The following is a 25,581-nucleotide window of genomic DNA, read 5'->3' as shown; positions in this document are numbered from 1 at the left end:
CGTGGGCAACAGTTGACGCAACAATATCTCCGAAATTCTGTGTTTTTGCTTCATTTTCCTTCCGTGAGATTTATGTACAATAGTCCAGAGAGTACCGAAGACAATATGAAGTACAACTTACCACCAAAAGTGGACGTGGCGCGTCTTCCTGGGCGGAAATTTTACCCGCTCGTTCTTCCCGTGGCTTCCATGCACGCTCGCCGAAATTCTTTGTTTTTGCTTCATTTTCCTTCACTGAGATTTATCTAGAACAGTTCAGAGAGTATCTAAGACAATATGAAGTACAATTTTACCGCCTAAAACGGACGTGGCGCGTCTTCCTAGGCGGAAATTTTACCCGCTCGTTCTTCCGTGGCTCCCATGCACGCTCGCCATGTTGGAAATGAACGGCGTGTTTCACGCACAGCTGCAGGTGCCACCTGCTCACCACGAGCAAAATTTGAATTCGATAATCAAGTTAGGCCACACCAATTTAATTTGTTGGTTCTCGGATTTTGTCAGAAAAAACATGAAGCGACAGGGCGAAAAAAAAATAAATAAAAACAGGTTTAGGCATCCTATTATAGCCCCAAATGCTATGATAGGAGCCATGAAGTCAACACAAAAGGTTGTGTTAATATTTAAACAATGAATTTTGAACTTTTAATCAAACCACTGCAATGATAGATGGAAACACTGCAAGAGCTAGGGAGAAAAGGCCTAGGACTTTCCACAACTGTTGGGGGCAAAATATGAGCATTTTTGAGTTGATTCAGAACCAGAATCTTTTTTTTTTTTTGTCAAATCAGAAAAAAATGAAGAGGCGAATCCGAGAACCAACAAATTAAATTGGTGTGGCCTTAACATAAGATAACCGACAAGCCAATAGGCAATCATCGCACATGCAGGTCTGAAAAGTACGATGATTTGATTATGGCTTTTATCTTTTAGTAATACGAATTCGAAATTCTCAATTTTGCTCTCCCTATCATTGAACTTTATAACGTTAAATCTAGGCCACGCCAATTTAATTTGTTGGTTCTCGGATTTTTTCATAAAAATATGAAGCGACAGGGCGAAAAAAAAATAAAAACAGGTCTAGGCATCCTATTGTAGCTCCAAATGCTACGATAAAAAAATATGAAGTCAACACAAAGGGGGTTGATATTTAAACAATGAATTTTGATTCAGCACCAATCAGCACCAAGAACTGGGGTGATGACGACCAATCAGCACCAAGGATAGGGAGGGATCGTGATGGAGAGTCGTCACTAAGGATAGCGTTCATGATGTCCAATCAGCGCAGAGAAGAAGGATGGCGATGACCAATCAGCACCAAGGACAGGAATGGTGATTGACAGCCAGCACTAAGGATAGCGTCCATAATGTCCAATCAGCACAGAGAATAGGAATGACGATGACCAATCAGCACCAAGGATAGGAGTACTGATCACACATCAGTACTAACTTGTGATTTGTACAATTTAGCAAACAAACGTAGTTATCTGTGAAAAATCTATTTTTTTAAAGTTTCATTAGTGTTGATGAATGATATTCAAATGTAAACAACAAACAGAAAGGCCAGTATTTTGCTATTATTTTCTGTTGTACGAGTCATTCATATAATCATGCAAAACCCAGATATTCTGAAAAATAGCGTTATAAACATGCACCAATTTGTTGTGACCTGTCGGCAACTTTTATCTTCAAAATAAAGGTCTTAATTCATTCATTCATTAATTCATTCGTTCATTCATTCAACATATCAACCTAATCACTGAGTCAGTACCAGTCAAATATGCTTCATTAACGAATCTATTTACATCATCTTATTTACAGTTAATTCAAATATTCAATCAAGTGGTCCCATACGGAGTTTTTTCTCATGTGTCTATTACTCACACACAAGGTATTGTGTACAAAACTTGATCGTACAGACGTAGACTCTGGCACAAGTAGGCTGACAACATAATGTCTCGTGGAAGTTTGTACATACATTGCGTGACATAAAAATATTATTCATCCAATGAGTAACTGCTTGATCAAGGGATACCTACTTTCTTATGTGTTAATTAAGGAAGAGGGGAATCCTTCATTTAAGACAGTGTAAATTTGACATTTACAGGATATGTGTCCCAACGTCATATTGTCATACCTGTACTATTTTAAAGATTGCTATCTGTAGCGGCACTCCAGAACAGATTTAGAATACCAAATGTTACACGTAAATCCTCAAGGGGCACACAAATGCAGCATACGGCATGTACTTAAAGCCTCTGCTTCATCTTTGTTGCCTGATCAAAGTAGCTGTTGGCCTTTTCGTGATCACCAAGGTTCTTCCAAGTGTTACCCAAGTTGTTAAGTGACGCGGCGATGTCAGGATGTACAGTGTTCTCACCATAGATAACCCGCCTCATCTGTAGGGACTGTTCATGATAGCTGAGGGACTTTTTGTGATCACCAAGGTGCCTCCAGGCGTTACCCAAGTTGTTAAGTGACCCGGAAATGTCAGTATGAGGAGTGTTCTCACCATAGATAACCCGCTCCATCTGTAGTGACTGTTTATAATAGCTGACAGCCTTTTTGTAATCCCCAAGGTCCCCCCAGGCGTTACCCAAGTTGTTAAGTGACTGGGCGATGTCAGGATGTGCAGTGTTCTCACCATAGATAACCCGCCTCATCTGTAGTGACTGTTCATGATAGCTGACGGCCTTTTCGTGATCACCAAGGTGCCTCCAGGCGTTACCCAAGTTGTTAAGTGACGCGGCGATGTGCGGATGTGCAGTGTCCTCACCATAGATAACCCGCATCATCTGTAGTGACTGTTCATGACAGCTGACAGCCTTTTTGTCATCCCCAAGGTTCCTCCAGGCGGTACCCAAGTTGTTAAGTGACTGGGCGATTTTAGGATGTGCAGTGTTCTCAGCATGGATAACCCGCTCCATCTGTAGTGACTGTTCATGATAGCTGACGGCCTTTTTGGGATCACCAATGTTACGACATGCTTCACCCAGTTCATCAAGTGATTCGGCAATGTCAGGATGTATGGAAGCCTCACCATATTTTGAAAGGTAGTTACACAGAATCTCTTCCATGCATGTCTTCAAGTTTTGGTTATCACAAAGACTTTTGTACACCTTTGACTTAAGTTGCAAAGAGTTGTCAAAAAGAGTTAACGGCTCTTGTAATAACTCGGTTATCTTTGAAACAAACTGCTTTAAAGGCATTGCTGTGTAATAGTATCTCATGAGCTGTTTTGCATTAGAAATGTAAAACACTTTCCTCAACTTCTCCTCTAAATCCGTTTCTCTTGGCATTGACGATAATGCTGACATATTTTCCACTTGACCACCATTATTCATGTACGTCCGCAGCCTCAGTTCTGCTGAGATACTGACCAGCACCATCAAGTGATGCGCGTTCTCTGTGTTAATGACACCATTCATGTGCATCTTGTCAATGGTCTCCCAGATTGTTGTCGGCTGTATTCCTTGAAGTAGTGCCCAGCACGACACAGCAATACTAGAAAATCTATAGATTTCCTTCTTTACATTAAACAGACTGGCACTTGGCACGTGTCTTTCAAAGTTTTGTGAGTTCTCTCTTAACATGGCATTTCCCAGTAACAAAGAGATTTTTCTATTGTTTCCTCGAAGTTTCCTAGTCCATAAAGCCTTATATTCCTCAAGTAAATTTTGCTCTCCTGCGATCAAAGAAACATTCCCCAAGACGACAGCAAGATGGTAGCCTTTCTTCAAATGGAACTTTACGTCCTTTTTAAGAAGTTTTGTCATATTACTTGGTGTGAGTATGAGTTCACATGTTTTCCCCCTGCCCAGTGGAGTCTTGCATGCATGTGGCATGGCTGCATCGAACGAAAACCCGCGCGGTGTTACAGAGTCATAGTACCAGTTGTCTTGTGGGTCGTCTGAGTGGAAATCATTGAGAGACTTGATCCCCATGACCGGGAGAATGGTTTCTCCCAGATTTATGACTTTCAGGTATAGATAATGAGTGAGGTTGCGGAAATAGGCGACATTATTCACTGTTTCCTTCTCTACTAAAATGGCACATTCCAGATCAGAGTACGGTGTTACTAATCCCGTGGCTTGTGAGCCCAGGCCTATCATGGCGTACTTACAGGGAGGGGGACCCATTACCTCCATACATTCATCTACAAGGCCAACTGTAAACGTTCTTCGATGATGAAGTATTGTCTGAAACAATGCTTTGATTGCTTCTGCTCTCTTCCTCTCCACTTCTCTGATATTTGGGTCATCATCGTCAAGGCTATATGGATCGATTTCTTGTTCAATTGTTTCCATCTCTTTTTCAACTTGGTGTCTATCTTCTTTCAACATCTCTTTGTGTTTCTCTACATCATCAAATTCTATTGTCTGTTTGACACCCAGCACGTGATTAACGAATGATTGGGTTATCAATTGGATTGTTTGTTTTATGTTGTCTTGGTCTTCTGATTTTGACCTTACCAGTGCTGCGTTACAGAGCGCTGCTGCCTTGGTGAAATCAGAACCGTCCTTTGATTGTTGTCCTCTCCTCAGGTAGACATCACTCAACTTTGATAGTGGCTCTGCCTCATTGCTTGACTTTGCAGCTGTATGAAATAAACGTATCAGGTAACTTCTCAGTAACAAAAACTTGCTATGAATTTTTTGCTGTTTTTGAATGTCTGTACAATTGTGACAATTGTCATTGTGACATAATTGTAGTTGTTACCATTACCTATAAAACGATGTAAGATTGTTCCCAAGTACAGCTTCTAGTTGACGATAGTATGAAATGACAATTCATCATAATTGCGAATTTTTTGTGCTTCTGTTTACGAATATTGTTCCACTTGCATAATGTAATGGACAAGCGTAAAGTAGGAACTTGAAGAGATCAAATTACACAATCTTCTCTGGCGCATTTTAGGACCTTTGACCTAACATCCTGTCAGTGTCCCTGATAGCCTAGCTTAACTTTGGAAACACAAGCAAACAGATAGACATATACAGAAAACAAACCCTCCAAACACAGAGGTGAAATGTATGATTTGGATTGTACCGAGGTCTTGCTATGAACTGTTTTTAGGCTTTTTGGATAAGTTTTTTTTGTATGACTCACCTTTCCCATGCACAGACTTGAGTGCAGCAGCAAAGTGCTTTTCTGCTGTGTCCAGGTCCCCTGTCTGCAGGGCACTGCTGCCCTCCTGTAGGTGATCTTTGTATATGCTGTTGGAAGGATGATATGGAGTACAGGTCAAAACTTAAAATACTAGTATTGAAACTTTTACATGTGCTGATTTGCCAACAAAGTATCTATAGATCATCGTAAAAAGGATAAACGTTATTACAGATGTAAATGTAACTCTGCATTCATTATTAATGGCACATACTACATTTCAATCATTCTTTTGATTGTTTACAGTGTCTAATAAAAAAAAGTGTTAAACTCTCCTTTCATATAATATGTGAAGCACAAATGTGTCACAAACCTGTAAGTGTCTTCTTCTTTGTCTTTGATGTTTTTGAGTTGAGCATCGCTCTTTTCTGTAGTCTCTCTGTGACGAGAGCCTGGGTTCTGTTGTTTCTGTAGAGAAATGGTTTAAATACAAAGTGAATGCAGAGTTTTGATGGACTTTTGACCACTGATTATTTTTTGAAAGTCTGCATGTTGCAACGCTTCAAAGACGTTTTATGGAAGACTAAAAAGTGTCTAAGACCACCTACTGACCTTTATTTCGTCTTGTTTAACCTTCTTCGCTTCTGAATGATGACCCTGGTAGGGATGATATCTCTTTCCACTGGATCCTTGAATAAGGGAGGTTTAGGTTTTTGTTATTAATTGCTTGTTTCACCAAGAAGGTTATGCTGCATGACTGGTTTTGGCTGAACTGAGTTCTTACCGTGAATCGCTCATGATTTTAGGTGTTTTTCTTGTATAAGTTACTAGCACATGTAGTTAGTAGTTTGTATGGCTCACCTTTCCCAACGCTGGACTTGTGTCCAGCTGCCAAGTTGTGTTCTGCCATTTCTGCCGTGTCCAGAATCCTTCCCACTCTTAGGGAACGTCGTGAACTGGCGGCAGTTAAACTGCTCAAAAACATGCTAAACCCGGAGCATCCACTGCATGACTTGGTACCGGACGTGAGGCCAGCAGCAGGAACGGGAATGTCTCTCAGGAACTCGGGGGGGATCAGGGTACCCAGGGCTAGAACAAACAGACTTACATTAACATTCTTACATTACTCAATCCGTCTATACAACAGCCAAATGAAGGCTTAGTGCCTCTGTGTATAATGTAAGTGTTGTGATGTCTCTAATGTACTTTTGCTAAGTTGACTCGTGTTTACTTTTTGTTAGGTCAACACAATTCAGTTGTACCATGTACTACTGCTATGTTGATTTTTATGAATAAAGTATAAGTATGTCCAGGTCCCCGGTATGCAGGGCCCTGCAGCCCTAGATCTTATAGGGGGTCTTTACACCTGCTGTTGTAAGGATGACATGGGCTTCAGTTTAAACCTCAACTATTCAAACGTATTCGTATTTTAATAGTAGGGGAAAACATGTTGATCCAACTCCGCCTGAGGTATTTAGAGTCATCAGGACAATCAAATAATACACATGATATATACTATGGTATAACAAGTATGGCGCAAAATGGCATGTCTTGCCATGCCAGAATGTGGATGGCAGATAAATATGAAGATAGATATATATATTGTTTTGTTTTTGATTCAGTGATGTATTTTATTCCTTTTGTATGTTTCCACTGAATCAAAGCCCATTTGTAAAATGATTTTTAAAGTTGTTTCAGTGACAAATGGATGTTGTAATAGTTGGCAGTAAACTTAGCACAATATAGGTATCATTGCTTCTTTAACAAGGTTTATGATGTCAAAATTTGAAACTGTAGGAATCTTGTTTTCTGGGCCCGCCTTGTTTTTTTTTTGCCCGCTCGCATTAGATTTGGAGTCTGCGGTGGATGTCATCCATAAAATTTACATGCTGTGGCCTAAGCTAAATGCTAAGGGATGAAAACCACATGCACACTGTACCTTCCTGTGGTTGTTCTCATATGATATGACTTATAGCCCAGGTCAGATAATCAAGTCAGATAAGTCATATCAAGGAAACTCCTTGTCATACTGTTTCCACACAAACAAACACAGAAACAGGAACCCACTGACGCTGAAAAACCCATCTGTCATGGGATTCCCCTGCCTGAAGGTGACGTGGCAGTTTTGGGCTTGTGCCTGTACAAGTTATGAATGATGAATACAACAAACATAACTATAACCATATAAGAATACACAAATTATAGGCAATGGCCACCTGGTCACCTAAGTCCTCATAACAGAGACAGTAGATAGAAAAGAAATAAAATTATGTACCTATCACTTGTTCTTTTGACAATGGTCACCAACTTGTCTTGTTGGTATTTATCTTGTATGCATGTATCTTGTCAATGTGTTCATTCTCATTGTATGTTCTTGAGTAGAAGGTGTCATATAAGCAACTCTTGCTTTTTGCCTCATACTCAATAAATACATGTGAATAAAAAATGGCTTTGGAACTTGCATGCCGCGACTGATCGCCCCTCCCCTTCGATTTTCGTTCGATGTTTACAGAGGATCCTCTGTGTTCGTAGGAACACCTGTTTAGTCGACAAATAATCATAACTCTCCTATTAACCTCACCGTCGCCCTGTCGTGTATAGACATTCTACAACCTTCATATCGACAACAGTACTTTAACACTGAATGTTTACATAATTTCTCGATGCGTGTAACATCGTCGGCCATACACACCTGTTCAGACTTGTCCGATCTGCGTTGTTCTCTGTATCACTTTGAGTGAAGAACACCGATGCCTGGTGCAGGTTAAATTCGCCTTATATCTACTGGTTGGGGCTGACGGTTGAGTTCGCGATTCGCTGAGAGAAAGTGGAAATCCCCAGGCGGGCGTTTCTGTTTGTACCACGACGGGCGGCTGGGAAGGGGGATTCCCCTTGGAATGTTCCATTTCGTGGGACATACGGGGGTGGAAGGGGAATTATGTCTTAGATTACTCGCTTGGTACCAGGGAATGATTATTGAATTCAAGCTATCCTTCCTTTGTCTGTCCGAACCTATTTAGAGCTTCTGTAAACTTCGCACCAAAGACAGGTGTATCAGCCTGTGTGCGTGCGTGCGTGTTCAGCACCAAGGCCAGATGCGTTTGTGCATGGATCATGATGGATGGTGAGGTTGCCCTGCATGTGTACATGTCACTTACTTATTCAGTAAATCTAAAATGCGACTTTTTTTTTGGGGGGGGTGACATCTTTGAAGAGGTGATAGTCACCTGTTATGTCAATCCTTCCACAAATGTGGTAAATCGTCATAAAAAAAAAAAAAAATTCATACAAGCCTCGTTATCTTCCGATGAAGACTTGGGATGGCAGGGAGATGCCTCCCCATTTACGCCTACGATATCTTGGTACGGCTGCTGTGCAGTCTGTGTGTATATTTTTGTCATGATCACCGATAAATTTTACCTGCAGTAATAAAAACTTTCGCTACGCGGCGCTTTTGAGTCCCCCTGAGACTCACGTAGACCTATGACCCCAATACAATCCGTTCCTGGAATCAATAGCGATGGGAGGACAACAACTATCATCACCGACGTCACCGGGTTTTTACCACCCAAAAGTCGATCTTCAGAAGTTCAGATTCATTCAAACATGGCATCAACGTCTGTCACCCGCAAATGTGTCTTTTATGTCTCCCCTGTGTCTATACGGACCCGGTTTTCAACTCATTATCAAGTGTACCGTTATTTTTGTTTCGATCCCCCTCCACTTCAACTTTCATCCTCACCGCTTCATTCCGCTACCCCCTGCCTTCCTTTGCCGTTCCATGTATCCGTAAACATTCTAAACCTAACCTTGTCTTCCAAAGAAAGGTCTTGAATTTTTAAAGGAGCGTCTCAAAGAGAACAGGTAAGATTGATCGGGCCAATTAAGACCAGTACAGTCACCCTTAACTTTGGTGGGACGGCTAGTCAATACCATGAACACGGGGGTGGACAGTCTTTATTCACTGTTATACTACTTTTCTTTTATGTTATATTCTGCTAAATGTATAACGTTACAAGTTGAATGTATTCAAGGAATTTTCCAGCAAACATACTTGACTTGTGTGTCTGTCTTTCTGTGTGTGGTTTAGGTCATGTTGATTTGATTATATGGATGAAATCCTCAGACACATGAATTTTTGGCCATTTCCAAAAAAAAAAAAGAAGCTTTCAACCATACAGTAAATCGTACAAAACAGTTGCAAATGCATACCGTAAATTGCAAAAAATATTTTAAAAGACATACCAATGTCGTAGAATGCCAAAATAAAAGGAAAAAGATGAAAATGTAAAGAAATGAATTTGAAGAGTAGATTATTCCAAGGAGGTTAAAAAAGTTTTTAACCTCCTTGATTATTCCCCATACCATACTCTGTGGCATTTGTTGAACCTTCATGACCACATAGATTTCATAATGAAAGCAAATTTTTTTTAAAACTTTTTTTATTCGCATGCTCGCATCAGTTTTGGGTTTCCCAGGGGATGTCAATCAAATCAACATGGCCTTATACAAGGGTGTGTGAGATTCATATTTGATTTGTTGGCAATGGTTCATGCATTGAAAAAATGGATCCGGAGAAAGTCCATATCAATGGTTCACACTGTTTCTGAGGGCAGATTTAATTCAAATTTCCAGTTGACTCCATTTTCACCTCTACCTAAATTTTTAAACGATACAAACTTTATACTGAGAACCTAAGAACTGCATTGGTAGGGCCCAGTTGTATTGCCCCTACATTACATGTACTGTACTTGATCAACCAATTGGTACCTAAGGACCTGGCAGTGACCCAAATGATGAGAGTGGTCAGTGTTTATACAGCTGTGTGTCAGTGTACATATTAGGGGCACAATTTATACCCGCAATTATTCAAAGTGGAGAGATGGACTAGCAGAAGGATGCGCATATATGGGGGTGTTGGTAAAATGTTGATGCCATTTTATTAATCCTTTTATACTGTGCTAAAATGGGCAGTTTAAGTCAAACAATTTTCATAGCCTGGTTACCAAGCCTATGTTAGCTGCTGAGTATCTTTCATTCCCTCCGTCTACAGAAGATGGAAGAGACTCTGCAGCTAAAATAGGTTTTGTAACCAGGCTATAAAAATTGTTTGACATAAACTGCCCAGTTGTCGGTAAAAAATCAACAAGCAGCATATATAAGACAAGACCGATTTGTTCAATCACTCAGTTTGTACTGGTCCTACTCTCTGGTATTTTTAGAAAAATCCATCAAAGCTAAAAAAACAACTCAAAGAAAGATAATAGAATTTTAGAGATGAAAAATTTACAATGGTGTGTCTGCATTTATGTAATTGTTCAATGGCATCATCTTTTCCAGATTACATGGTTGCATTTAAAAATAAAATTCACATGCACTGTCCCCCATTTCATATTATATTATAGATATCTCATAATTACTAATAAGCCGAAACATCTGCACCAGTGATATTATCTACTTTGTCATTGATCAGTCATCTAAATGCATGGCGGCGAGCAGGATTTAGTCATGGCAACCTTACATAAAAATAGAGCTACAAAGCTACCGACTTTCATGGTTATTTCTGTGCAAAATTTATTTTCAAAATCGCGCTCAACCATATCCTTTTCTATTACAAGCCCTAGACCATACCAGTTCTTTTTTCCAAATCTAATATACTACTTAAGTACATGAAGGAACAATGTTATTTTGTTGATCTTCTTAAGCTTTTAAAACAGAATGAAAGATTTAGATTGCTTTATTGCAGTATCATTGGCACATTGTCAAGAATGTATAATTGAACATCTGGATATGTTAATTTTGAATGCCTTATAGATTACTGATTTACTAGTAGATCTGTCTACTAGTATATTCACTATAAGGTTTTTCTTTTTTATGTGATGGTTGGCAGTGTTACGAATGTTTTATCCTCTTGCAAACGTTTTTTTATTGTATCATAAAATGTATCAAACCAGTTGAATGAACTAGTATGGCCTCAAAAAAACCCTCACTAGACCTTTCACTCAAACCGAAGACACTGGAATATCCTCTTTTTTAATAAAAACGTCTTAGAACAATAAAATAAATTGGTGTAGCCAGCTTTACTAATACGAGAATATCCTTTTTTTTCCAAAATAATTTCTAAGAACCAAGCAATTTAGTGTGGCCTTACAAGCAAAAGATTATAGAAATATCCTCATTTTTTATTAAAAAATGTCTTAGAACCAATGAAATAAATTGGTGTAGCCAAATACTAGTAAGTGAAACCAATTTGAAAGCCTTTCAGTCAGGCTGAATATAGGTCTGCAATATCCTGTGTTTTTTTTTACAAAAAAAAATTTAATTGTCCAGTAACCAATGAAATGAATTGTTGTTGCCTCACAAGCAAAAAACCCTCTTCAAGGTAATACCAGGCTCTACACTGCCAGTTCCTTCAACGTTGTTAGTTCGCTCGGTTTCCTAATCTCCACACTCCACTGGACGTAATGACATTCTGGTGGGCGGGCAGTTAGCACATCAAAGCTATTCAAATTCAGCAGGCAGGGCCTGAGCCCAGTGGGACCAATGTGCCACGGATTCCCCCACTCTCTCCAGCATGGAGGAATACTAGAAATAGCATCAGCATGCCTCGCATGTCAGCAACCCATGGCTGGCCTTCCAGCCTCATATCGCCTTACAAGCTGTATTATCCTTAGCGTGTAAGCTCCTTTTCTCCCGTATCTTATCCCGTCGGCCAAACGATTCCGCTCAGGCCGAGACGTCTTGAAGCACCCTTCGGAGAAAGGGGCGCACCTTGAATGGTGATTGACGAGGTTTTCGCACCGATTTCGATTATATACACACTCGCCGACCGGAGCCACCAGTAGAAGATGTGACACCAGATGCTCCAAAAGCCAAACAGTCAGGGGGTCAGAGGGGATGACGCTATTTTTACCCAGCCGGAATATTATCAAATATTTTGCTGGCTTTCCAGTTGAGAGGCCGGGCGTATATACCCGACCATGGAGAGGGAGAACTGGCACGGATAAGCCACCAACCCGAGAGCCAGGCTTCCCCAGTTTGTGTTGGATGACATGACGATGCCATAAGGTACGGGCACCTTTCACTTATTTTGTCCATATTTAAGGATGAAAGCTGAATGTATTTGGCTGGAGGCGTGCGATGTGGGAGTCAGGAATGTGTGAGTGGCGTGGGTGCGTGCTGCGATCTGTCCTCTCTACTGTCCCTTCCAATCACTGCCGACTCTCTAGGACTCGAGACAAATTAAATCACAGATACATCAATAAGAAAATGGTTTTAAATTTGTTTTTACCACAATTTGGTATCAATCAAACTACTCAAATGTCTCTGCCAGGCCATGTCAAATTAAATCCTTGATTCACAGACATTTCTTTGCAACAATTTATCAAGTTGAGAAAACAGATCATGCAGTGAGAGGCAAATTGAATCTGACTAAATTTACTCCCTGATCAAAGCTGTGTGTATTAATCTTTTTTTCTCCTTCAGCATAATTTTTTTTATTAGAAAAACAACAAATTATATTGGTGTCGCCTTATATGGTAAACATAATATTGCTTTTTGACAGACGCTTCCAATTACGGGTTATGTAATGAGATCTGATACTGCGCTCTAAGTCACTGGAAAATAAGATAATCTCTTATAACACATCCTATTAACTAAAATGCATCTAGCTGGCAAAAGTAGTGTTACAATAACGTTATAGGAACTTATTTTTGTATAAATGTATTTTCCAATCTGGTTGCAAATAGTAAAGTAATTAGTAATTGTCATGACTATCTATTCTTTTTTAAATATTATTACGAAAATGATTTTGTCTTTATCAAATTACTTGATGTATTAATTGTGTGATGTAGTTATCATTATCAAGTTAAACATACATAATGTAATTGTGCATGAAAGCTTGCATTGTTAATGGTCCTTTGAGAATTATTTTTTGCTTGACCTAGGCAAAATTACTGTGACTTAATAATAGACTGAATTATCTAATATTGTCATTGCTAACAATGCAAAAATATCAAGTTAATAGCAAGCATAATACATTGCACTCCTAACAGATTGAATGGGTTTGACAAAGTAAAACTGACCATAATGAAAGTATATTATGATATAATTGCTATTGCACTCTACCTAATTTTGTTAAATCATAATCATGTCTTAGGGTCAGATTATCGATTATGCATCACAGGTAACATTGTGATTAATAATCTTTACAGAATTTACCTAGAATGTTTAAAAATTCATGAATTGAAAACCACATTCTGAAACATGTTGCATGCACATTTTACCACTGAAAATAATCTACATGTATTTTTGTATTATTCCTTTTGAATTTGACTGCTTAAAGTTCCATACAATTCCAGGTAGAAACATTTTGCCTTGCAAAGTGAATTTGATATCTTAGAATAAAAATTCAATTGAGATAATCTTTGTTTCTGTTGTTTTTTTTTGCAGAAGGACAAACTTGCGAGGGATTGTTGTTCTACGCTATGTTACGGAAATCTTCTGTTTGGCATAGGAAGTTTGCATATCTTAGGTGGTAATTTCTGAAGAAAAAAGGGACAGCGGAAAACATCGTCCGGTCATGTCGGAGAAAAAGAAGCCAGAGGAACCGGCCGGTAACCACGTCTCGGTGGAAATGGAAATGGCGGACATGGTTGGTGAGTACGCTAACTAGTACTTTACCAATTATATTACAGGTCGTAAAGAATTTAATCAAAAACTGGTGATACTGGTAATGAAAGCAAAAGAGAGAAGGTACATGTACAGGTAACATATTGTTGGATACTACACTGAAATTGTACTGTGTGAGTTGATTTTACTTTATATACAAAAATGTATAAGGCTGAGCATGGAAGTAGTACAGGATCAAGGCTATTCTTTTATTTTTTTTAAATTAATTTGGAGGAAACTTCATGCCTAATAGCAGTTACATGTGAGATTTTGTTGAATTGATGTCAATGCAATCTCGTTTTTCACCAGCTTACAGTGCGTAACATTCTTATTCATAGTTCGTGGCCATCGTACAATTTTGACATATTATATCTATTCTGAATTCAGCATAAAATATACGTGTACATGGCTTTTTCAAGAAAGGCCCTGCTGTGTAAGCGATCATATGACAATTGCACAGCAAATGTTACCAGGTCCTAGCTCAAACTAGGATAAATCCATTAGTCGGTAATGTGACTGAGGGTTGACTTGTGGTGGACCCTAACCGCCTCTCCCACCACATTGTAACATGATAGTGATGCAACCTTGTTGCAGCTTGCCTCCTAATTTTAGCCCGCACAAATATGTCCCTGGTGTAAGTGTGAAGTCCACTCCATGCCTCGTTTAGCGTCAGCTTGCATTCTTTCTCTCTTATGTAAGAACAGTCAGCTCGTCTCTACATCTTTTAGACCTCTTGAAACTAAGTATGAATATCAGTCAGTTTCTGCTGCTAATCTATTCTGACAAGCATCTTTCAGTTGGATTCTTTTCATCGTTTCATCATGATAGATATGTGATATGTGATATGTGTGCCCTTAGGAAACAAAAAATGGGTCAGATATGAGTGAATATGCATACTACAAGTACGCATTGACTGTATACACTGAGTTAAGGCCACACCAATTCAATGTGGTTTTTAGGCCACATCAATTTAATTTGTTGGTCCAAAACTTGGTTAAATGGAAAAACATCATTAAAAGAGAGCCCGAGGACCAGGTTGATGCCTAGAGTTTTTAAAATTTTTATTTTTAGTTGTATTCAAGATTTCCTCTTTAATAGCCCTCTGATTTTATGATGTCCACCTGCTGTATTTTGAACTAAAAGTACTGAGATCTAAGCAAATAAATTGGTGAGGCCTCATGATTTATGAAATGCTGAATTCGGAATATTAGATATGAAAATAGTCTAGAGTATTGGCTAACTACATATACATAGTTTGAGAGTGATGAATATAAAAAAAAATTATTTAAAAGGATTTTAGTCAGCTTCCTCTCATCTTTCTGTTTTTGTCTTAAATTGGGCTCTTGCAATTGCTTAATAATTGTTCTTAGAGACATTCAAGAACCAACAAAATAAATTATCATGGCCTAAGAGCAACATGCGTACTAGGCAATTAAGTAACTGACATGTCTCCATGCATATGGGTCCCTGTGGATTGATGTTGGAAGGTGAACGACCTGTCATTTGGGACGTTCATTAAAACAGCTGCCTTCAAATGCTGTGGGCCGTACCATTAAGGTTGTGTGTGTTATTTTAATTCCCTGTAAGGTATTAGTACAATTGATGTTGAGCTGTATGAATAGTTATGTAAAGATTTTTGAATGGATTCTAAATCTTATGATTGCATAAAAAAAGCTGTATACAATACCGATAGAGGATGTTGGTCAACAACAAAAACAACAAGCTGAAGCCCCCCCCCTGATTATTGATTGGTATGTTCTGATGACACGCAATGAAAATATCAAAGGTCATGAATATATACCATTTCAAGGGTTTGAACTTGAGTATTACTCTCCAAGCAGAGGTTTGGGTTTTGGGGGTATTTTTCGTGTGTTTTTGGGTTTTTTTGGGGGGGGGGTTCTCTTTTGCGCTGAATTTTTTTTCCCACCAAACCCAAAAAAATTCAGTGCAAAAGAGAAACCCCCCCAAAAAAGCCTAAATACACACTAGAAATACCCCCAAAACCCAAACCTCTGCTTGGAGAGTACTTGAGTATAAACTTTTCCTTCCACAGATTCGATTTTAAAGCTATGTGCATTTTAGCATTGATCTGTAGTACTATTCTAAGGATACCAGGCAAAATATGGAAATAAACGTTTGAGATACTTTCTTCTGACACAACAGTTGAGATTAAATGTTACATTTTGTTTTCTTTTGTCATGTTTGTTTTTATTGTTTTGGTTTTCATTCATCCTTTAATCTGCTAAAAATTTCTTACAACCAAATAATTCAATAACGCCCGCTGTGTTGGCACTGCCAGCCATAGTAGGGATTCCCTTGTCACGGGCAATGAAGAAAAATGAAGCAATTTTCCACATCATTTCTTCACCTGGAATTTACAAAGATCATCTGTATTCCTGGAAGGGATGTTGGAGACAACTCTAATGAGAATTGGGCTGATTCAGTTAACTGGGCTTGAAATTCATTTTTGGGAATGGGTACCGTCCTTTGACCTAAAAATTAGGAACACAAAAAAAATTTGGGTCAATACATCATAAGAATTTGAAGAGGAAAGTTAGCCTTGAAAATGTAATTTGTACTAGTTTTACACAATATTACCATACGTATGCGCATACCCCCCAAGTGTATTAAATATTACTGTTATAAGGAGAGCTTAATAAGTAAATTATTGAATATTCTTCTGATTATTTTTAGTAAGATGATTGAAAACCTCAGCACTAAATATTCTTCATATATCAGTACTGATATTCTTCTGGTCATATTCATTCATTGTCAAACAAAATGAAAGGAGTAACAATTACAACATCATGATTTAGCAATTTTATCTACTACTAGATGAAAGGCAATTAGTACATGATTGTATAGAACATAAAAATGACAAGGGACAATAATGGGGTAAGGTACGTTTGAAGTATAACTTGTAAAGATAGTGGTTACAAGATGATAACATTGCGCTGTACATGTGTTATGAAATTTAATATTCATCGCTTTCGGCCTAACCATTCATAATCAAGGGCATCGGAGATTGCGGCCATAACCTTACACTTAGTTAAGTAATTATGCCCAAAATTGATGCGAAATTAATCTAGATACAGTCTTCACACAATTCTGACAGGTCAGGAGCCAAACAAGTTCGATGGTTATTTTCATTAGCGCTTGATGACTGACGACCTTGTTTGGAGTTCGAAGGTACGTTGCGTCCCGTTGGGGGAGCTAATCGCCATGGTAACTACCGTAGCAGGGCTCATCTGGTGTTGACGGTGATCGATAGAAATGTCGTCAATAAATACCGATCAAGGTCCGGCCCAAAATTGCGAACAGACCACGATCAATGAAGAACCATGTCCTTCATGGGTTAGCAGTCGGGGTGTGGGAATAATTAATGTAAATACTAGCATGAAATTCTACCGTAGGTCACATTAATAGATTTATTTGGTACCAATACATCATAAAGGAATAAAAATGTAGGTCAAGATGAAAAGAAGGGAAAAACTTGACTGTTATGATGTACAATTATATGTACTTATCAAAACTGAATGTAGCAAGGTACATACACACAATCTTTGACTCCCCAGTTCAGAATTATTTTTTTCAGGTTTGAGAGCAAAAATTTACTTTGTAGGAATTGTATAGAACTTCTTGCATTGATGAATTGAAACTTCAAGATGTTTTTTTTTTTACAAATTCAGATGCAAAGGACTTTTTAAGGACTTTTTAAAAGTAAAGTTATCAAAACGGTTTTGTTTTGCTTGTAATGTGATATGTGATGCATTATGGTTGTTCTTGAAGTCTTCATGGGAAAACATTGTTTGAAAATTAAGCTCATTGATTTATGTTGAGATTTTATTGGCTATCATAGGTACATGTATATACATGCAGGTAGCTATTATTACATCATAATCATATTTTTGCTTGAACATTTTTTTTAGTTTACAAGAGACTGAGTGCAGGTATAATATGGTATATTCATCTTGCAGTGTTATTTAATCTCCCTGTAGCCTGTACTGTTGTCTATGAAAAATCCTTAAATATTTCATAAGGCATTTCTCGGAACATCAAGCCTGACTTACAGCATTCAGCAGAGCTTACTTGAATATTGCTATCGAAGAAAAATATTGTACAATTATTCTTGCTGTCACATTCCATCAGCCAGTCCCTGGTTTATCGATTTTCATTTCTAGTGCGGAAGCGATTGATTTGTCTTTATTGTTTTATGAAGTCTGAAGGAAGATCGGTAACAGAGTCAAGATATTTTCACTTCATAAATATACTGTAATTCCTGATTTTTTTTCACAGTACTTTAATAGTGTTCACGGTTTTCATGATCACTTCTGCATGTACCGTGAACTGAATCATTACTGTTAACAACTAATTCATCTTTTGCCTCTCCCCACTACGTATACCATGAACATATGCATGTGGTCCGTGAACACCTCCATTTTTCTCAGACCGTGAAAGTTTGCTTCCATAAGTTACTGTGAATTGCAGTTATTATGTCAGGATAGTTATAATCGATGATTCCACTGGTAGGGATCCCAATCGGAGTATATGTTAACAGAAACTCTGATCAGGATCTTTGCTGGACAATATAAAAATTGATGGCAGAGATCCTGATTATAAAGTCTATAAATTCTGAGCCTCAATGAAAGACAGTCAGAACTTTTTAACTTTAAATCATGTCACTAAAATACACCAATGGACTGACTTGTAATTTAGGATTTGTAAATGGGAAACACATTTAACAGAGCACATCGGCAGAACGCACTGCGCCTGCGCAGAACCCTGTATTTTCACCTTTTTCGGTGGATTTTTGGTCAACATTGCAGCATTAGAATTTTGCCTGTTGCATCTTTTCCAACATAACATTTGGAAACTACAGACGAAATGTTTTCCTTATATGCGCGAATACGACCTTATATGAGACGTTCTGCCAAAGTGCTATGTACAATACATTACGAGTTTCGCGCAGGTGCAGTACGTTCTGCCAACGTGCTATTTAACAGTATCCTGATCGAAGCCTCTGTCGACAAGTAGAATGAAACTGATCTCTACTGATAGAATCAGAGTCTCTACCCTGATATACATGTATATATAGCATTTACGGAGTGAGCCAAAGGTCTTTGGTCTATCAGATATAAGTTAGTGAAGTAATACATACTAATACAACACTGCATAGGCAGCAGTCGTAGAATGTGTGTGTAGATTATTTCTGTGATAATCTTTTGGTAACTTCTGCTGCGCTTTAAGATAAGTCAATGTCATTATTATTATATTAAAAATTTGGATGTTAATATTATCATTTGATAATATGTGTTGTTCTTAGATATTGATGCATTAAGTTTAGCTGCTTGAAAATGAACCCTGCACATAATATAAAAATGGTAAATTATATATGTTACCTTTTATCATGAATACTATTATCCTAATTGGTAAATTGATACAATTAAGCTTAGCCTAATAAATTTGATATATCATTAAATTATTAAAAATAGTACCATTGAATTATCTGACAAAAAGCCTTCATTAGTATTATTTACTTTGGTTGAGGTCTAATTTAAATTCTGTTGGAGCCCTTGCCTTGTGAGCACATTTTTGGGAGATAAAAATAGAAGGAATAGCAGTCAACTCAAGTTCTGGCCTTTGGGGAGAGTTCATTAACATTAGGAATGTGAGGGGAGTGTTGGGGAAGGTTCATTAACAATAGAATGTGTGAGAAGGGTGGCTCTTATTATTTCAAATTGCTCTGTTATTGTCACAGTTATGAATTTCACAACAAACTTTTTACAAAATAATGGAGATGTGTTTTGATGCTTAGCCAGTATTACAGGTACATGTAAATGCATCATGAGCAATACAAAAGTCTGAAAGTGTGAAATAAATTATTATAAAAAGTCATACACACGTCATGTATTTGTCATGCATTATTAATCTCAATATTTTCAATCCAGAGTACATGTATATGAACTTGGTAAATTTGATTTTTTATTCATTCCATTTGAATTTCGTTGTAAAATTTGATGCAACTCGTGCTCGTATACATTGTACATGGTCCATTTTTCTGAATAAGCAAGTCGCTCTCAGTAAATATGCTGCCTTGCCCCTCCAGCTGACCCCAAGCCTTTATTCTGGAGCTAAGATTTCCAGTGGGAGGGACGTTGTATAACCCAGGAACCGAATCTGTGTCAGTCTAAGCCGACTTAGGCATGAATCAAGTTGTACGTGGCACAAAACTGTCACTTCCTAATGTAAACACACTGCCCAGACAAGTCAATACTAGTTTTGTCGGTTTATCGTGAAGCATATGAGTATGACGTCAAGTTGTCTAATTTGGGGACACCCAACGCCCCTACATATGCATGTTCTGACACTCCCACATTCTGAAATAGGGTTGAATTAAGGATTAGGGATGTCAGAACATATGTTAGGCCACATCAGTTTAATTTGTTGGCTTTCGAATTCACCTGCTTCAGTTTTTTCCTGCTTTGCAAAAAAAAATTAAAAACAAATTCAGGCTCTAATTCAGAATCAACTCAAAATGGTCATGTTTTGGTCCCAAGACTAGAGTTGAAGACAATTTTTCCATTTGTATCAATGCTGTGTTTTGATTTTTTTTTTTTTTTACCGTTTTAACGTCATTGTACTTTGTGCAAAAGTATAAAATTCGTTGTTTGAATTACATTGTTTGAAGCCTGGTATGTTAATGTCATGGCTCCTATCATACCATATGGGACTATCATAGGATATGTCTAGTCCTGTTTTTATCTATTTTTTCACGCTGCTGCTTCATATTTCTTCTGAAAAAATCAGAGAACCATCAAGTCAAATTGGCGTGGCCTTAAGTTGTTGCAACATGGGAGTGTCAGAACTTTTGTGGTCTAAATTTTTGTGGCCTTATAGCTGTCTAGTGACCACTACTCTTCCAGGTTTGTAATGAGGTCAGTTGACATGCTTAACAATCCTGGACTTGATCAATGGTCATTTATAATCATACTGTAGAGACAAAATGGGGACACTGTACATTTACTGAGTAAACACAACTGTCTGCAACGATTATTTACCTTGTTGTCCAGACTCCTCATCTCTCCTCCTTTTGCCAGTATTGGGTCTTATTAAACCTAATTATATATATCAAATCGACGTTTAATTTTAAATTTATGCTGGCTCTTAGTCTGTAATTGTGTCTGAACTTACATTGTAGACACATAATGGACAAAAATCATTCACTTGGTGGAATAGTGCAGCTGTGTTTGGCTTATAATGGAGACCAATTCACATTCAGAACTGTTTTTCTATATATGAATTGAGGTGAGGTGAATACATTATACACATATGTATTTAGTTGGGGTTTGCAGCAAGTATTGTGTGTAAATATGCAATTCACTAATCGCTCAGAGCAGCAATTTAAGAGTATTTTTGATTCGTAGAATAATTTGGCCCTGTAAAAATAACAGGCATTTAAATACAGTGAATTTTCTCATAAGTTAGAAATGAATAATGATGTAACAGTTACTAAAGTTCATGAGGCACATCATTGTACACTATCATCTCCCTTCCTTAAACGTCAAGTGTTCCCCTTAAAATTGAGAGACTAGTACGTGCAACTTCCCTGGTTGACCCAGATTTTATTAGAGGCCACCCGTGGAATACGAAAAAAACCTTTCTTATGATGTATTTTTAACTCCAGCGCTGGATTGTATCACGTTTCACACCCACTATAGTCCGCACCCCTGAGGTACAAGTGTGATGAAAACGTGCCTGTGTCTCGCTCAGACTGCGATTGTTATGATTTCCCCAAGCTGTTTTTACTGACTTTGGGGCCAAACCGGTCAACTCTATGTGATAAATTTAGCCACACAATCAGCGCTTTTTGAAGGTTAGAAGTAATTGATCATGTGTATGCATACACATATAGTTTATAGTAACATTAGGCATTCTAGGCCAGGATTTTTTGTGATACTATTTTAAGGATTTAAAGAATAAATGCCTTTTTATGATATGTCTGTGACCATGCATTTTGATACATTTCATTCGATATATTTCGGAAGAAGTAAAGTCTTCCATTATTTGTTTATGCTTTCAATAGAACATTTTTTTCAAAGTTGGTTTGTTTGTTAATAAAATAAGCCATTATTAAATTAAAGATGAATTATTTATTTATTTTTAATGGTGTGGGTAGTGGTTAAGACTCATCATCATTGAAACTTTAACTTACTAGACTTTGAAAATGGTAGACTGTCCCTTTTAACTCAATTGTTGGATCTTCTATTTTATCTGTAGCCATTTACTGTAAAAACAGTAATCATTTACTGTTAAGACAGTAACTGTTTATTGTTTCTTCCCTAGGCCTGGATTGATGACTGATTTCTTCCTGAAAATTTACTAGGAATTTACATAAAGTGTGGATATTAAATAAATGTATACAGTTTATCTTTTACAATAAATTAGTAAATTTTTTCAGTATTTGACAGTAAATTTTCAGTACCGATGGTTTGCCAAGGATGGTCCTGACTGAGTAAGAGGTCTATAGCCACAGACCTTGTTTCTATTTCTAATATGCTTTCACATTACGTTTGGAGTCTACAGAGGACGTCATGCGTAAAATTTACTCGCTGTGGCGTAACATACACATCTGACGGTGGGTGGTTTACATCCACTTACCCCGGTGATATTGCAGGGGCATCATGACACTACGCCGGGCTGCACTGTATAATACACCCTGTCAGTTACCGGCGGAATTACATGCAGCAGCAAGTCAGTTGGCTGGTTCACAGAGCTAAGGGTAGATTGTATAGGGATGTCGACGTCAGAGCGTAGGGGTGTCAGAATATAGGGGTGTCAGAACATAGGGGAATCTGAACATAGGGATGTCGGAATATACTGGTTGTCGGAATATAGGGTTATCGGAATATAGGGTTGTCGGAATATAGGGGTGTCGGAATATAGGGGTGTCGGAATATACTGGTTGTCGGAATATAGGGTTGTCGGAATATAGGGTTGTCAGAACATAGGGTTGTCCGAATATAGGGTTGTCGGAACAAAGGGTTGTTGGAACATAGGGTTGTTGGAATATAGGGTTGTTGGAACATAGGGTTGTTGGAATATAGGGTTGTCGGAACATAGGGTTGTCGGAATATAGGGTTGTCGGAACATAGGGGTATCAGAACATAGGGGTGCCAGAACATAGGGGTGTCAGAACATAGGGGTATCAGAACATAGGGGTATCAGAACATAGGGGTGTCAGAACATAGGGGTGTCGAGAACATAGGGGTGTCAGAACATAGGGATGTCAGGACATAGGGATGTCAGAACATAGGGGTGTCAGAACATAGGGGTGTCAGAACATAGGGGTGTCAGAACATCCTGTAGGGGTGTCAGAACATGAAGACCATTATTTTACCCTCCTCAATTTTCCCTTTCAAATACTGTCTTTTTATCTTTAAATTGGTGTTTTACACGTATATATGACAAACTTAACTGTCCCTTTCATTAAAAAACCATGAAATCTCTCAATGCTTTGAATTATAGCCCAAAAAGTAGCCCATCGTTTCAAATTTCAAAAAGTCAGATGTTAAAGTTGTGTCCCCCCATCTTTGTGTCTATCTTGGCGCCAACTGTCCTCCCATTCCCAATTACAACTGCACTGATGTACAGATAGCAAGTTAACCAAAGGATCAGTTTTGCATTAAGAGGGATTTATTTCTAAATTGGAACGCTATGTTTGAAAATTGGTATTCAATTAGGAGTTCAGGCATGCAAACGATTTTTCATACATGTGCAGTTGGTTTGGTTCATGATTTGGTAACAGTACGGTCAGGACTGTTCTACATTGAAGGTTTAGCAGTGATTTTTTGTGCATTTCTCTCTTTGAACTAAATCCTTCTTGACAATGTGTGTCTCTTTTAAGAAATGACATTTCTACACCCTTAAAATAAGCCAAATACCATACGATTATTTGTGGACAAAGATTTAGGGGAAAGACATACTGCCAAACAAGTTCAAATGAAAGCCGATTTTTTTCAAGATTTTTAATGGAATACATTATATTTCTTGACAAAGTCCAAGTATTTTAACTATTTATTTTTCCAAAAACAAAGTTTGGTATCAAAGCATATCATGATCATCAGAGAATTTATTTTGCACAAGAGTATACTGGCCAGGCTAATGGGTAAGTATTTTATATTAGATTTCATAATTAGTATAATCTATATTGTCTGAGCTATTAGCTAAAAGCTTTATTGCAAGTTTCAGATCCATATTGTTGATGCACAGTCATAGTCCTTAGTTAGCATCAAGCAATTTCATTATACTGTTGTGCTTTAACTGGGATTGATGGAAAGAGAGCTTGAAAATGACATTCGAAAATTTATAGTTATTAATTCTTCTCTGGACTTCCCAGCAATGAATTATTCACTGCAGATCTTTCTCTTTTTGATTGATATTGCCTTAATGTAAAACACAATCTATAAGAGCAATCTTAGGCCACACCAATTTAATTTCTTGGTTAACGGATTTTTCTAGAAAAATAATGGAGCGGGCGGGCGAAAAAAAAATAAAAATAAAAACAGGCCTAGGCATCGTATTATGGCCCAAAATGGTACGATAGGAGCCATGAAGTCAACACACCAGGCTGGTTCAAAATTTAAACAATAAATTTTGAACTTTTAATGATACCATTGCATTGAAAGATGGAATAACTGTAACAACTACGAAGAAAAGGACTGTTTTCAACTGTTCAGGGAAAAATATAAGCATTTTGCAGTTGATTCTGAATTTTTATTTTTATTTGCAAATCAGAAAAAAATGAAGCGGGCGAATCCGTTAACCAAGAAATTAAATTGGTGTGGCCTTAATCCTTAATTAAAATCCACCTCCGTAGCCTACTCTAAACCAGCTACTCCGGAACTGGGCTAAGCCCACCAATTACAACCGAGTCATGAACGTGATTACCGTCAAATCTCTCACCTTGTCAGAACTAAATCACTGCAGCAAGATGGATTATCCTAAACGATGGGCAATAAAGCCATTTCATTAGCCCCTCCCCGAAGGAATTACTGCCCTCTTTGGCACTGATAGAGCTGTCATATAAGAACCCCTGTCAGAGGGTTAACGGATGAAGCAGAGACCATCTGATGAGCCGTTTGTCTTTCTGTGGAAGTTTCACCTTCAATTTGCCAGCTGAGGTAAGAGTCATGGTAATGTACCAACTGCACTTATGTGTAATGTTATATTCTGAGAAGAAGAAATATTATACTTAGGCTTGGTAGTATTTACTGTATTATGGATTTTACATGTATGATCTATACTTAAATATGCAGTCAAGTCTAAATAAAAAGTCATTTATTTTTTGAGGGCTTGATTTTGCCTTCAATTTGTCAGGTAAGAGCCACAGTGATGTAACAACTGTTGGTCTGCACTAATGTGTAATGTTATATTCTGAGAAGTAATTCAAATGTATGTGCATGGTAGTATTTGATGTATTATATATTTTATGATATAGGGGTTATACAGTGAAGTTCATCTGTGTTACATAGAAGTCATTTATTTTTGAGGGCTTGATTTTGCCTTCAATTTCTCAGGTAATGTACCAACTGTTGGTCTGCACTTATGTATAATGTTATATTCAGAGAAGAAGTAATATGTGCAGGATAGTATTTGATGAATTACGTGTTTTATGATCTAAGGGTTATACAGTGAACTTCATCTGTGTTACTAATAAGTCATTTATTTTTGAAGGCATGATTTTGCCTTGTATTTCTCAAGCAAGAGTCATAGGGATGTACCAACTGTTGGTCTGCACTTATGTGTAAT

The 25,581-nt window shown here is 37.8% G+C and overlaps 2 protein-coding genes across 2 annotated transcripts in view; one reads left to right on the top strand and one right to left on the bottom strand.

The window, feature by feature from the left end:
• Positions 1-2,119: 2,119 nt before the first annotated feature.
• On the bottom strand, positions 2,120-7,894 carry LOC109476504. Its single transcript, XM_019777471.1, has 6 exons — positions 7,796-7,894; positions 5,965-6,192; positions 5,716-5,792; positions 5,477-5,571; positions 5,107-5,213; positions 2,120-4,594 (listed from the first exon to the last, which is right to left on the bottom strand). Exons 2-6 carry the CDS (start codon positions 6,086-6,088, stop codon positions 2,247-2,249), a joined length of 2,751 nt encoding a protein of 916 aa, XP_019633030.1. The 5' UTR covers positions 6,089-6,192; positions 7,796-7,894; the 3' UTR covers positions 2,120-2,246.
• A 5,731-nt stretch (positions 7,895-13,625) lies between these two features.
• The window catches only part of LOC109476572 (anoctamin-1-like), a 68,830-nt gene continuing 56,874 nt past the window's right edge, over positions 13,626-25,581 (top strand). Inside the window, 1 exon segment of the mRNA XM_019777556.1 lies at positions 13,626-13,760. Within this exon segment, the coding sequence (XP_019633115.1) occupies positions 13,685-13,760 (76 nt within the window). The 5' untranslated portion in view covers positions 13,626-13,684.

Source organism: Branchiostoma belcheri, unplaced genomic scaffold, assembly GCF_001625305.1.
Source record: "Branchiostoma belcheri isolate BF01 breed outbred unplaced genomic scaffold, Haploidv18h27 scaffold38, whole genome shotgun sequence".
Classification (NCBI taxonomy): Eukaryota; Metazoa; Chordata; class Leptocardii; order Amphioxiformes; family Branchiostomatidae; genus Branchiostoma; species Branchiostoma belcheri.
This window is presented reverse-complemented; position numbering and strand designations above follow the sequence as displayed.